General features: G+C 41.9%; 1 protein-coding gene across 8 annotated transcripts in view; it reads left to right on the plus strand.

The window, feature by feature from the left end:
* ATF6 (activating transcription factor 6) overlaps positions 1–13,237 on the plus strand; it is an 81,806-nt gene that overhangs the window by 53,356 nt on the left and 15,213 nt on the right. For 7 of the 8 annotated variants that reach the window (XM_075156591.1, XM_075156593.1, XM_075156594.1 and 4 more), the window contains one exon: positions 8,621–8,705. In XM_075156591.1, coding sequence (XP_075012692.1) covers positions 8,621–8,705 — 85 coding nt within the window. Of the gene's footprint in view, positions 1–8,620; positions 8,706–10,077; positions 11,961–13,237 lie in introns of those variants that run through there. The other variant, XM_075156597.1, reaches the window with a different exon arrangement.

Here is a 13,237-nt window from a genome sequence, read left to right on the forward strand (position 1 = left end):
TTACACTACAGGACATTTTATTGACTGTGGGATTGAGCTATTTCTGGTAAAACACTTAAATAAAAAGCGTATCTCGTCACTTCATTGCTGTGTGTAAAGTGTAGGCTGTAAAAACCACCTGTGCACAGAAACACTGGGATCAGAACAGCATCGGTGTGAATAGGAGCACTTTTGGCAAAAATAAAAGCAGAAAAAGAAGCTCTATTCCCACCACTTCTGGGAGCTTTCCTGTTTGGGACAGTTCCCCCTCCCCCCCCCAATAGCCTTGAAACTTAGAAAAGTAATTAAATTCTACGATTAGGGATTGGGACTTGAATTCTCGATTACAAACTCTCTTCTTCAGTATGCTGCAAAATCAAACTGTGTTAATATATGCTAGCTAACCTCAAGTTTAATATATGCAGAACTGGTACCCTTTCAAATTAAGTTAAATGGTTATTGTTAAACCCAAAGTAGTAAAGCTACTGGGGCCTCCTAGGGTCCGCTGTCAAGAGCCAGTGTAGAGAGGCTGAGACCTTGTGAATTTTTATTGCGGGTTTTCTGTCGATTCCTTGCAGTTGTTATCCCATCTTTCACTCACTCCCATATTCATCTTTGCATGTCATGGATTCCCTGTAAGGATCCATGGTGGGGTGAGTAAATCCACTTGGATTTATAAGGTCTACCTTTAAAAAAAAAGAAAGAAAGAAAAAAAGGCACATCAACTTTAAAAACAAGGCAGCTTTACAGTTCATGGTATAATGAGCAAGTATTGTGGCTATGAGTCACAGTTTGTGTAGAGGTTTTAGCTGGTTTCCTCTCTTTTTTCTGCTCTTAAAACCATCCCCATGCTTTTCAGATACAAGGGTCAGACTGAAATGGTAGGATAGCTGTAGTTTCAGAGACACCCTCCCCTCTGTAGTTACTGCCCTGTTTAACGTCCACTGATAGCGAATGCAATGTTGCAGGAACTTCTGGCATTTTCAGATGGACCAGTGCTGTATCCAGTGTGGTGTATCCTCAGAACGCCGTATGGTTGCCATCACCCAACTGAATCAATAGTGAAGTTATACAGCCATTTCCTCTACAAATTTGTAAACTTTCATACACGTCCTCTTCGAACTGACAGAGGAAACCAGAAACAGATATGCCAAGACCTGATTCTCATTTACACCATGATCTGTGCTATGTGCTTTGCAGTGTCGGGAACTGCTGGGGTAAATGAGAATCAGCCCCTAGACCATGAGTGCATTGCAGTAAGTTCTCTTCCCTGGAGAGCAGCCTCCTTTTGTGTCCAGAGAGCTGCTGAAGTTCAGCCCTGGCTGTCCTGAGAATGAAGTTCCAGCTTCACAGGTACCATTGCCCAATTAGGAGTCGCATGCCAAAGGCTGCGATGCTGCTCATGCAGGTTCGGTGGCCTGTGTAGGAGATCAGGACCAGAAACATCACATCTCTGGCAACAGCCAGACAGCCTGAAACAATTATTTTGAAATTTTCAAAAAGTGTGAAATCTGTGCTTTATGAAAGAAAAGCTGGCTCATTGGCTCTGTCAGCCCAGGGTTTTAAAACGTCCAGCTCCTCAGAGGACCTGTACAGGGCAGTCTCTGAAGTTGCGTGCAGCTTTTTTGGGCCTGTGAAAGCACATTTTTGTTTCACACTCTTTGTATGGCCAAAAGCATATCTCTAAAGAAGGTCCAGTGTCATCTCATTGACCTGAAATCCCTAAAGATGTTCAGAAAAAATAGGTTTGAAAGACAATACATGGATTTGATGCACAAATTTTTATGGTCAAAAAACCACTTGCTTTCTATCTGCTTTATCTTGAGATTACTAGGTGTGGTCGGATAGTTAATAGATAAGTTTTTAAGCTGTCAGGACGTGTTGAACACTATCAAAAGTAGTGCTGTTAAAGGAAAATGATCCCCCCGGCAGCTTTGGGAAGCTGCCAGCACTTCAGTGGGATGTGGGAGGCTCCTCAGCCTGTATCGGCAGTGGTTGTAATGCGGTCCTAGAATCACAGCGTGAAGATTCAGGCTGGAAGAGATTGAGGCACGATTCCCTGGGAGACCTCTTAGTCATAAACAGAGATGAAAACATGCCCAGCTACAGTGTGTGTTTACTGTAAGAAGTCTTCTGAAGCTGCCTGGACAGAGTACCCTTTGGCATGCCGAGGCGCCTGGCTCCGTTTGCCCGCTCTGCTCTGGCAATTGTCTTTGTTAGCTGCAATATCCTAGCACATAGCGGGTCTCCGAGGCAATGGTAAAGACCACATCTCCTCATCAAGGCAAATTACGAGAACAGCACGATAAGGTTTTTCTTTGCTATTTTAATCCAGTCTCCTTGGAGCTTTTATTCCTGTAAAGTAACAAATGTCACTTGTTTTCGAAAAGATTATCCTTAGTTCGTCATAGATGGAGCTCTTAACGAAGAGCGGGGCTCATTCAGACATCTTGACGAAGTCTTTGTGAGAAGTGAGATAGGGCCTGTCTTGCAGGAGTGGAGCCATGGCTCCCACGTGGATCACATCTGTGCTTTGCAGGTACGTGCTCCAAACCACTGGGAAGGGTCAGAGGCATGGCTTGCCCTTCACTAGCATGACAAACAGTGTTTACATAGGCAGATGTGCTAAATACACTGTAACAAAGCACATTTAAATCGATTTACATTAATTATTTTCTAGTAGGTAATGCTTTTGCTCAAGACACTAGAAAAGGCTTTTGAAAAATACTTATCTGTACCTAAGCACAGCAGCTAAGCAAGTAAGAAAAATCTAGGGGAATTGATTTGATGGATAAGTAACTCAGGAATAGGAGGAACGTCAGCTCATGCTGAGAGCGCACAGCCTTGGCGGGTTTGGAAATCCGTTCCTTTGTGTCCTGTGTCACTTGAGTATCTCTCAAATGCATGCACGTCTCCTCTAGACATTCCCCATAGCACTCGTAATATTTTCCTCCATCATGGGCATGCTGCAAGAATTAATTCCTTCGTGTTTCTTTCAAACACACAGAAATGGAGGAGGAGCTCCGCAGATTCCCTACGGTGAGGTGGCATACTGCTCCCCAGGGAGGCGTCTTGTTTCTGGATGCAGTGTTGCTGATGGGACATGCATTGCAAAAGCCAAAACAAGCAATATTGCCAATTCTAATAATTTAAAAGCCAAGAGTCCAGCTTATGAAATGATGATAGTTTAAAACAAAAAAAAATCAAACAGACCCTTGACTAGCGTGTTTTCTCTCTGTTTAATGAAACTTCATGGTAAGCAGTGATGAGGTTTTCTTTATGTCCTTTAATTATGAGAGTTAGAAACAATTATTTTATTTTTTTTAAATGAAAGCTAAGATGCCCACAAGTTTTCATGCATCTAGGTAGTGGGGGCTTTGAGAACCAAACCACATGTCATGAGACTCAGGCTAAAGCTGCAGGAGCAGCCAGTTTTGGAATATTCTAGCACAGTGGAACAGAGTTTCCATTGCCAGTTGACTTTGGGGGTTAGAGATACTTGAGGCTCCAAAGCTTAATCCCTGTTAGAGCCTTGACAACACTGATCTTATGTAAGAAGCTTTAAAATCTTTATTGCAGTTCCATGCGTTGTTGAGTCCAGAAGCAGATCAGCAGGCACTGAATTCGCCAGCAGAGTAAAAAGATTCAGTGAGGAAATTCATTCTATAGGGGCACCTAATTTCTGAGTGTTTACAACTCTGGTTAATTATATTCTAATAATATAGGGTCCTGAATGTTTTGTGATGGCAAGGACTTAATAAATGTGATTATTAATCAGAACTTTAACAAGTAACAGCTTCAGACTTCATCCCCAGGAAAAAATGTGTTTCTGTATCCCAACTTATTAAATTAAGGTAATGCATTTGTGGCTGGATTTTTAGTATCTGTATCTATATTTATCTATCTGTCCATCTCATCTGGCTTCAATATCACTGAACTGTAGAGATGATCAAAAGCAAAATGAGAATGCTGAAGCTAAGGTCTTGTTTGAAATACTGTCTTTCCAGGCTGATATTTTTCCAGTCATTCTGCCAGCAGTCTCAGGTCTGCATCGTCTATTTAAATTGTCATCTCATCTAAGTGCAAATCTTGGCCCAAGCCAAGGCCATCTGTTGTTGGGTAATAGTTGTGATTTATTCTGCCTCTGCTTGACATTCATGCTCATGGGCCAGATGCTGACTTGCAAGAATTGCTTTTATTCATTTTCAGTTTTATACCATGTGTTAATATCATAAACAGCATTTTAATTTTAGATTTTTTTGTCTAGTGTTTAAAATTAGGGATGAGTAATAGCATCACACACCCCTCTGGGATGCAATTCAGCATACTTCAGAACAAGATAGGACAGGAGAAAATATTTTACATTTTAGAAATGCATTCGAACAATGTTTCTAAATGTCTAATTTCTTCCTAATCACTAATCCTTATACTCATTTATATTGCATATAAATAATTAGGTGTTTCTTTCAAATAAAAGTTGTAGACTATGTGAAGACTTTTCGGCTCAAGAATGTTGTAGGTAGCTAAACTGTAGCCAAAATATCTATGATACTCTGCAGCGTACCTGCTGCTACCTTTGCCTTCCATGTGGAATGAGGGTAATTATGAAACTTTGCAAGTTAGGACTGATTGTCAGAGGGACACTCCTGCATATAAAAGATAAAGATTATTAGGGAGATGGATAAATTTCCCTAATTCCAGGTTTTAAAAAATGGCTCTTTGTAGTAGAGTTGCGCAGTATCCAACTTCCAGAGAATCTGTGCATTAGCTTCTGGTAGCAGTTTGAACTTACAGCTGACTGGCTTTTTATATGTCTGTCTTCTCCAAAGTTGGCGTTGAAACACTGAGGAGCTGTGCAGCAACTCCAAAGCGTGTTTGGGTACACAAATGCAAATGGAAATTACTTCATGGTCTCACTATCTGCTGTGGGAGCACACTGTTCAAACTGCTCCAGTAAAACAGGGGAGTAGCAGGTGAATTGATACATGAACGTAGTACTTCGCTGTGTAGTTTTAGGAGGCATTTCAGAGTCTGGAAACTAAGGGGGAGTTAATTTTAATGTCCTGGGTAACAGAGCGGCTTCATTGAAAATGGTTCCCTATGCAACTTGTTTCAGATCCAGTGAGTTGATCTTGTTGGGTTATGTTTGGAGGGATTGCTAGTAACAGTGCATATATAATAGGTATCAAATTTTTTATCATACCAGTTTCTGTCTCTAACAGGATTTTGTGTGGCTGAGCAGGATGTGTTGGGCCTGCCATGATTTGTAAAATAAGTTCATTTCGTTAGGTTAGATTGAATTATAATATTGGCATTTTATATGTCTTCCTTCTTAGATTCCTTTGATTCTGAGTGACTGTAATTGTGAGCTAGAAAACAATGCTCCTTTTGTTTCTCTGAGTCAGGGAAAGAAGACTGTCTGGGTGGGATTCATTTAATACAGCTTCAGGTGTTTGCATCTTGGCTGACCAGTCTGAAGCTCTGGAGCTCCTGTCATCTCCAATGCTATCTTAATGTAGAGCGAAATACCTGCTGGGGTTGCCCACTTCAATTGACTGATCTACCAGAAAATGACTTGGTGTTTTTGTTTTAAGCCAGAATTATGAGGAAGGAGAGCAGATAGTGCTGAACTGCTCATTTCTTCTTTGCAGCTCTTGAAACATCATTCACAGAAGTCTAAAATTAGTTGCAATTAAATCTAACTCCTGGTATTTTAAAAAAAAAAGACTTCTAGGTGAGGTGGAACTAAGAAAGGTGAATTTTACAAATCATTTTCAATGCAAGGTTTAGAATAAAGTATTGTTTTCCAGCAGATCAGTTTGGTGGAATCTGAACCTGCCCAGCAGCATTAGTGCATAGTTCGGCTGCGTTGTAGTCATGGAAATGAAATTTGTTAACTGCAGAGTCAGTCTGAGCCAAGTCTTTGAATTTAACCATGATGGAGGAGGTGCAGAGCTTGTAAAGGCCAAGTCTGAGGTGTTTGCACTGCCTCTGTAGTTACCATAGGACTCTTCTGAGAAGTTGGTAGTGCCTGTGTCTGTCTGTCCTGTGGACTGCAAAAAGAGAATCATAGGATCATCGAAACGGGTAGAGAAAACCTCTGGTGGTGCCTAGCCCAACCTTCTCCTAGAAGTGGAACTGTTGCCGACGGTAGATGAGGGCAGCCATGGCTTTGTATAGCTGTGTCTGGAAACCTCCAAGGACAGAGATCCCCTAGCGCTCTGCTGACCTGTTCCAGGATTGCACCACGCTCTGGGTGAAAACCTGTTTCTGGTTGTCCAGCCTGAACCTCCCGTGGTGCAGCCAAGATGATAACAGGAGGTATCTGAGGAGTTTTCCTTATTTTGTTGCTATCCAGAAATTCGGCATTTCTGTCATGACACTACTGTTTATTTCTATAGAGGTACTCTGATTGTAAAGTCTTTGTGATAGTTCTTAACACATTTTTTATATACAGTAAATAAAGGTGCCATTATAAGCAAAACTAAGCCAGCATCAATTAATGTACCAATCTTCAGATATGTTAGCAAAAAATAGTAGTTACTTGTAATGATTCAGCTGATCATCTATGCAGTACTTGTGTTTTGCTAGGTAATGATGTTGTGGACTTTCAGAAGCATTGAAAAAGGAAAAAAAAACAGGATAAGCATTTTTTAAGCGATGTTAAAAATAGTTGTCAAATCACGGCAAGGGCATTGTTACAAAATGTGGTTTTAATGGACATCTTATCTTTGGCCTGTTCCCTTGGGAACATTGAATTTCAAGAACAGTTTTTCTGTAAAGTTCATTGTCTTACTGAGTGTTGTCTTAATCTCAGTGGTTCAAAAATGAAATGGGAATTACATATGTAGTCTGAGAATTACACCAGAGTGGTTTTATAATTTTGATACCAAGATGTTTTTAATTACAGTCATTTATTGAAGTAATGTTTTCTTCTCATGGTCAGTCATTTGGGTTTTGGGGGAATTTTTTGGTGGGAAAAAAAGAGTGTGATATTTCTGCAATGTATCTACAGAATATCTTAATATATTTAACACCTAACTTGGTGTGTAACTCAGTTCCCTGAATCTTAGACATAACAATGTAGTGTTTAGATACTAAAATGGGGAAAATACAGTTACCGTGACATTAAGAAGTTAGCAACTGTGTCCTGAAGAAAGTCTAATTCAGTCTGCCAAAAAGATAACCTTGGCCAAAAGCATAGGGTATTTGTGTGTCTGTTCTTACCCTTAATCAGGGAGCCGAAGAGCTGCTTGGAAAGTTTCTGAGTGCCGGGTTTGTAAAATATCGTGGGAGTTTTACAGATGGGAAAGCATGAAATGAGATGAGAGCATCAAATTTGTATCTGCTTTTTAACCGTGTGAGATAGATGTCTGGATCTTGAAAAGTGAAAGGCAGATGTTTGGATCTGGTTTTAGGACAGTTGCAAAAACTTCTTAACGAGTTGGTCTCCACGAGTGTGACATGGTGGCACCTGCTGGCTTTTGATCTTCTCAGACACTGGGAGTGAATTTGGCATTGCTGGTACTGGGAGACGGGCAAACACAGGGGCTGGGAAAATAAACCGTTCCATTAATTCATTGGGGCCTGTAGAAGATACTTAGTGATTGGCAGGTTTTTGTTTCACTTAGAGCCTGAGTTAGAAATTTAAACTCAATTTGTCAATTCTGTAAACACAGTCTTGCTCCTAATTACTAAGAGAGAGCAAATATACTTCCCTGACAATGCCCACTGTGTACTGAGATGGTGCAGTGAAGCAAGCTTCTGTCAGCTTTGAAAGGCATGGGAAGCTTCCCTTGGCCTTAGTGGTCTTTCTTTGGTCCATCAAGATCAGCGCAGTACAGCAGTGTGGGAGGTGCCTGGACTGGTGCTTTATATTCTGTTACTTCTGTTGATAAGGGAGGAACTGTATTTTCCCAGGCTGCAAGTGGAGCAATTTGAGTTCAGCAACAGCACAAGACCTGGAGAAAAGCTGCGCTTTGCCTTGCAGGTCAGGTCCATATTCAGGGCGTCTCCTGCAGATGCAGCTTCCACGGCTAAAACCCAGGGTAGTTAGTTTGAACACTGCTGTCTTACAGCAGGACCCAGCCACCTCACAGTTGAGATAAGCTACTAAAGCACAGCTTTGGCATCGAAGTTCCCTGGTAGGTTTTGTCGCAGAGCTCGTATTTCACACCCCGTCACAACCCTGACTGATACAGTCCCACTGCACGAGGCATGCGGTGTAGAGCTTGACATAGATAGAGCAAGATGCCATTTATATATAAAGCAGACAGCACTGCAAGTAAAGGCTCCAATTCAGCAAAGCCCTTAACCACATGTTTAAATATCATTGAAGTCAAGTTAAATTACTTTAATCATATACATAAGTACTCTGTTGAACAAGGGCCTAATAGTAGTTCCCATCTCTTTCCACATGATCAAGGCTTTTTCATATTCTGCTGCATGCGATAGGGATTTCTTCTCGGTTACACAGCGTGAACAATTGCTGTGACTTTTGGAAGACTCCCTCAACAATTTGAATTTGCTAAGCTGTCATAAATAGTTTTATGTGGAATGCCTGTAAGACAGAATGGAAAGGAATGTTCCCAGCTCTGTACTTCCAGGGTAGATTTAACACATCTTTTCCCCTATTTTCCAGGACCACCTGTTACTGCCAGCCACCACACATAACAAGACCAGAAGACCAAAGATGTCTATAGTGTTGCCAGCTGTAAACATCAATGGTAAGTCCAAAACATGAAAGAGAATGATAGGAGAATAATTTCAAAGGGATGGGTTGTACGTGGAATCTGAACTTAACCAAATGTCTGTCGTTATAGCTTTGAAAAAGAAGTCAAACTGGTCATTACTGGGCCATAGTTGCCATGGTCCCTGCTGGAGCTGGGGTGCTGGCAAATCACTGGTGCCTGGTCACCGAGACTGTAACGAGAGGCTGTGTGACTTGGCCAGCAGCTCTGCAGTATCTCATTCTAGCTCCTTCAGGGACTCAGGGGTGTTGCCATCCAGTCCCAGTGATTTATACACAGCTGATTAAGGGTTACTTGAATGTGATCTAGCTTCTCTGACTTGGTGGCTACAAAGATCCCATTGAGTGTGGAGATTGTCCTCATCCTCTCATTTGGGTTCCTCCTACGCCTGCTTAGCAGCACAAATTCCTTGGCCTTACTGGTTTGTTAGGATGCCGACTGCCTTCCATCGGCTTCCTCAGCTGTTTACCACTATGTTACACAACACTCAGTGTGAGTGGGACCTCTCAGCACTGCACGGTCAGGATTAATAATAATCATGTTACAGTGCTGCAGGACAGCAGAGAAAACAGCTTTGCGCTAAGAGCACAGGCTTATTACTGAACAGAAATGTTCTTGATCTCCATTTTAGTCCCACATGAGAGACAGGACATGAACTGTATAAATATATTGTTAATTCATATGGTGAGGAACTGCCAAGTTGGGATGTGTTTGGGGCACAGGATCACTGTCACAGTCATAAAACTCATCGTGAACCCTGTAACAGTATAAACTTTACTTTCTGAATATCTGTGTACCGTAATGCGCTATCTTAAGGGAATTTTTATTAGATATATCAGAATTATTTTTGGCATTTATCTGTCTGAAACTCCCTTTTCATGTCCATTACAAAAATCCTTTTCTGGCTGAGCTGAATCATCAGTGCAAATGGGCACTTTATCATTTGGAGAACAAACTATTTCTAAATTACAAAGTATTTCTTCTTAACGTGTTATGAGTCTTGTTTTACTTGAAATAACTTTTCAGTTGTTGGAGTAAATATAATTTGGAAATCAGAATCCAGTGACAAATCTTATCCTTCATTAATAATGAAACATTGTGAAATTATAGTTACTTGAGTTCTTTGGGATTTTTCTTCAGAACATCAGCATAATCCAGGAAATAAAAAAATGTCCAGGGATTTGGGCAGAGATGTTGAAACAGATGAGACACAAGGATAGCATTAAGTAAACAACGGCATCAAACACTGCTTCCTTTGTGACACTCAGCCAGGTGTTAGGAAAAAAATTACAAGATACAGAAGAGCCAGTAGGTAACTTGGCTTGATTTTTAATTTGATTACTAATAGATTACCTGGAGGAGACGATTCCCTAAAAAGTTCTGCCTGGAGAAGAACCTATTTCTCTCCTTTGAGAACATTGCTCCTCCACCCTATTCTGTCTCCACGGGGACTGAGCACGTCCTGAACAAGCATCTGGAAGTTAGCTGACAGGAAAGCTTTCCTCCCAGCTGTCTGCTGTTCTTTTAAGCCCACCTTAATTCTTTGTCCACCTGCAGAGAACTGGCTGCTGGAAGAGGCTGGGTCTCCCTGGGAGGAATTGGCAAAAGTTTCAGTGCAAGAAATTCTCCCCTCCTGCCTTTTCTCGTGCCTCAGCCAGATCTCTGTGGAAGAAGGGAAACCTTTTCCACTGCCACTTACTTGCCCTTCCTTTTTGCTGCCACAACGCTGGCAGAGGAGATGAAGGGAATGCAAGTGAAGCGGCCTTTGCTTTGAAACTTTTTTGGAACTTCTTCACTTGCCTTCTTCTGCAGGATCTTTATTTGTCTGCGTACTGAAATTTTACCCATGACACTGTTTCCAAACACAAAACAGCTTGCAGTTCAGTTGAGAACCCTTTAAACTGTTGGACAGTTTTTTCCCAGCAGGACTGTCATCCTTTTCTGAATGCACTTTGATTGCTTGAGTGCCTTCTGAGCTCTGCTAGAGGCTCTGCCTTTAGCTGGCTTGAGCCCTTCCCACCATCGGCTGCAGGGACAGAGAACAGGCATGGACAAAGTTTAGGAAGTAAAATGAGTTCGGTCACTCTCCTACATGACTCTGCATGGAGATTAATGACATGGTTCTGCAAGACTGATCTGGCAGTTTTCACCAGTGTACTAAGTAGAGTTTTTCTTGGAGGGAAGAGTTGGGGTAAATCCGGCCAGTGGCAGTCCTGGTGCTCTGCAGCGGCAGTCCTGGTGCTCTGCAGCGGCAGTCCTGGTGCTCTGCAGCGAACGGCTGATCTCAACAGAAAATTTTGTAGTAGACGGGTGCGTGTACGTGCACATGTGTGCATTCAATACAATGGAAGTTTAAGAGAACAATATTGTACAAAGCAATAACAGTACGTTACTCATTTTCAAGATAAAAACTTGATAAAAACTATTCAGTTGTTGAATGCTGGAAAAGAGTAAAAATGTCCATTAGTCTGTAACTTTCTCCTATGTGCTCCTTTTCCTGGTCAGCCTGAATTGCCCATGCCCCTCTGCAAGCATGAGGATAAGCCAGCAAAGTCCCCACTGAGGGCTTCTGTGCAGGTGCACAGAAACATATTTAATTATTTAAGTATGTTTAATATTTTAACGTACGTTAAATATGTTTAAGCATTTTTTTTTAAAGTATAGTAACTGGTTACATGTTGGTACATGTTAATCCCTCCCCTCTTACCCTCTTACCAATTCCTTCTTCCGCACCCTGTTCTAAGCCCCTTTCCAAGCTTGCTGGGCCACCCCCCCAATTCATAGCCAGCACTTGCTGTCAGCTCCTCCATTTCTGCCTCCCCAGATGCTCTCACATCCCTTTACCTTTCTCCCATATCCCTGCTGGCTGCTGTCCCTCAGTACAGCTCTCCCCTTGGCCCCTGCAGCCAGCCATGCCCGCGTTTTGACCTGCCTCTGCCCCATGACAAAGCCCCACCACTTGCAGACACAAGTAGTACTCACAGAAAATCTGATGGGACCTAAGGACCTTAGGGTTGCTAAGCCTGGAGGGAAAAATGCAGAACTTGTTAGTCCTAGTCCCGCTGTACATGGTTCTGGGGGCACCATTGGTGTGGCTTTATTGAGAAGTTATTCCAAGGAGAAATATCTTGCAGTTTCTCATGGGAATGAAAGCCAACTGCAATTTACAGTTAAACTCCGGCTTTTGTTTTTAAGCAAGTCATGTTTGTTATGGTGGATTGAAGCTATTATTTTAGAAATCTAACTATGCACTTGAGACCAGTTGAGTCTCAAGTAGATTTCATTCCTAAATTTGCTTTTATTGTAATTCAGAGTCTTGTTGGCTCATTACACCAATTCCAAATTGACATATAGGCGGTGCCTTTCTTGAAGTTTAAATGAAAACATCTGCCATTAGCCTTGTATTTACTTAACTGCTGTAAAAAATGCAGTGGGTTATAACATTGATCTTTGGATCAAAATAATCTATAGAGTACAGCATAGCTAAGCCACTCTTCCTACCCCAAGCACAAGCCTTTTTTCTCTGCAGGATGCCTGCAGCTCCGCAGCGCAGCACACACCACCAGTAGTCCTCTCCTTGCAGCACACAAAAGTGAGAACATATGTACAGTCATTCAGTGTAGGAGGTAGCAGTCAATGTTTAGCCCAAGAAGCCACTTCCATTAATGCATTTCTCCCTAGGATTAGGGAGATTAGGTTAGATACTCTCACAGCTCGCACTTTGTCTTGGAAGGAGCAGCTGTAAATGTCTGCGCAGGTGGTACTGGTGGTCTTAGCAGCAGCACAAAGACCAAAAAGGCCTTTTTTCTTCTTAGGATCCCTGTGCAAAACAGTTCCCCATATGTGAAAGTCCTTCCATCATTTGCCCTCTCTAAATTCAAGGTTGGTGTCTGCACTCTCAGCCAAACAAAAGTGAGAGACCTGATGGGAAAGCCACTGGTGAGATCCGCAACTCATTTTCTGGGATTTGGCAGCCATGACAGAGAATATTTTTATGCAAATATTCTGGGTAGGTCTTAGTCTAATGTTACACAATGGGACTTGTCTTCAATCTGCCTTTGAGATAGTTGTTTGTGTGCCTGACTATATAACTTGCATGTTCCTGGTTCTTAAGGAACCCTGTTCTCTTAAGGGTTGTTTTTTTCATGAAACACAACAGCAAAATAGTCTCCTAAAGGCAGAAATTTATTGTGAACGGGATGGCGAGTTTTGCAAAGTCCATGTGCTCTGTTGTGTTAGCCAGCTTCTGATCGCTGCCACTTCCCTCAGCCTTCCTTCCTAGCATCCATCATCATAGTGACGTACCAGACTTCAAAAGTGCTCTGAAATAATACGCATTCTCATTAAAATGGTCAATAACAAATCTAGTGGTAAGGCTTTTTGATCAAAACTGGAGGCATTTCTGCCATCAAGCAGCATGATTATTTGCATGCAGCTACAAAGAACGTTCTTTCAACTGACAGCCACATGCAAAAGCCACTCACAGATGTCCAAAGCTGGTAGCAAAC

Source organism: Calonectris borealis, chromosome 8 (assembly GCF_964195595.1).
Source record: "Calonectris borealis chromosome 8, bCalBor7.hap1.2, whole genome shotgun sequence".
Lineage (NCBI taxonomy): Eukaryota > Metazoa > Chordata > Aves > Procellariiformes > Procellariidae > Calonectris > Calonectris borealis.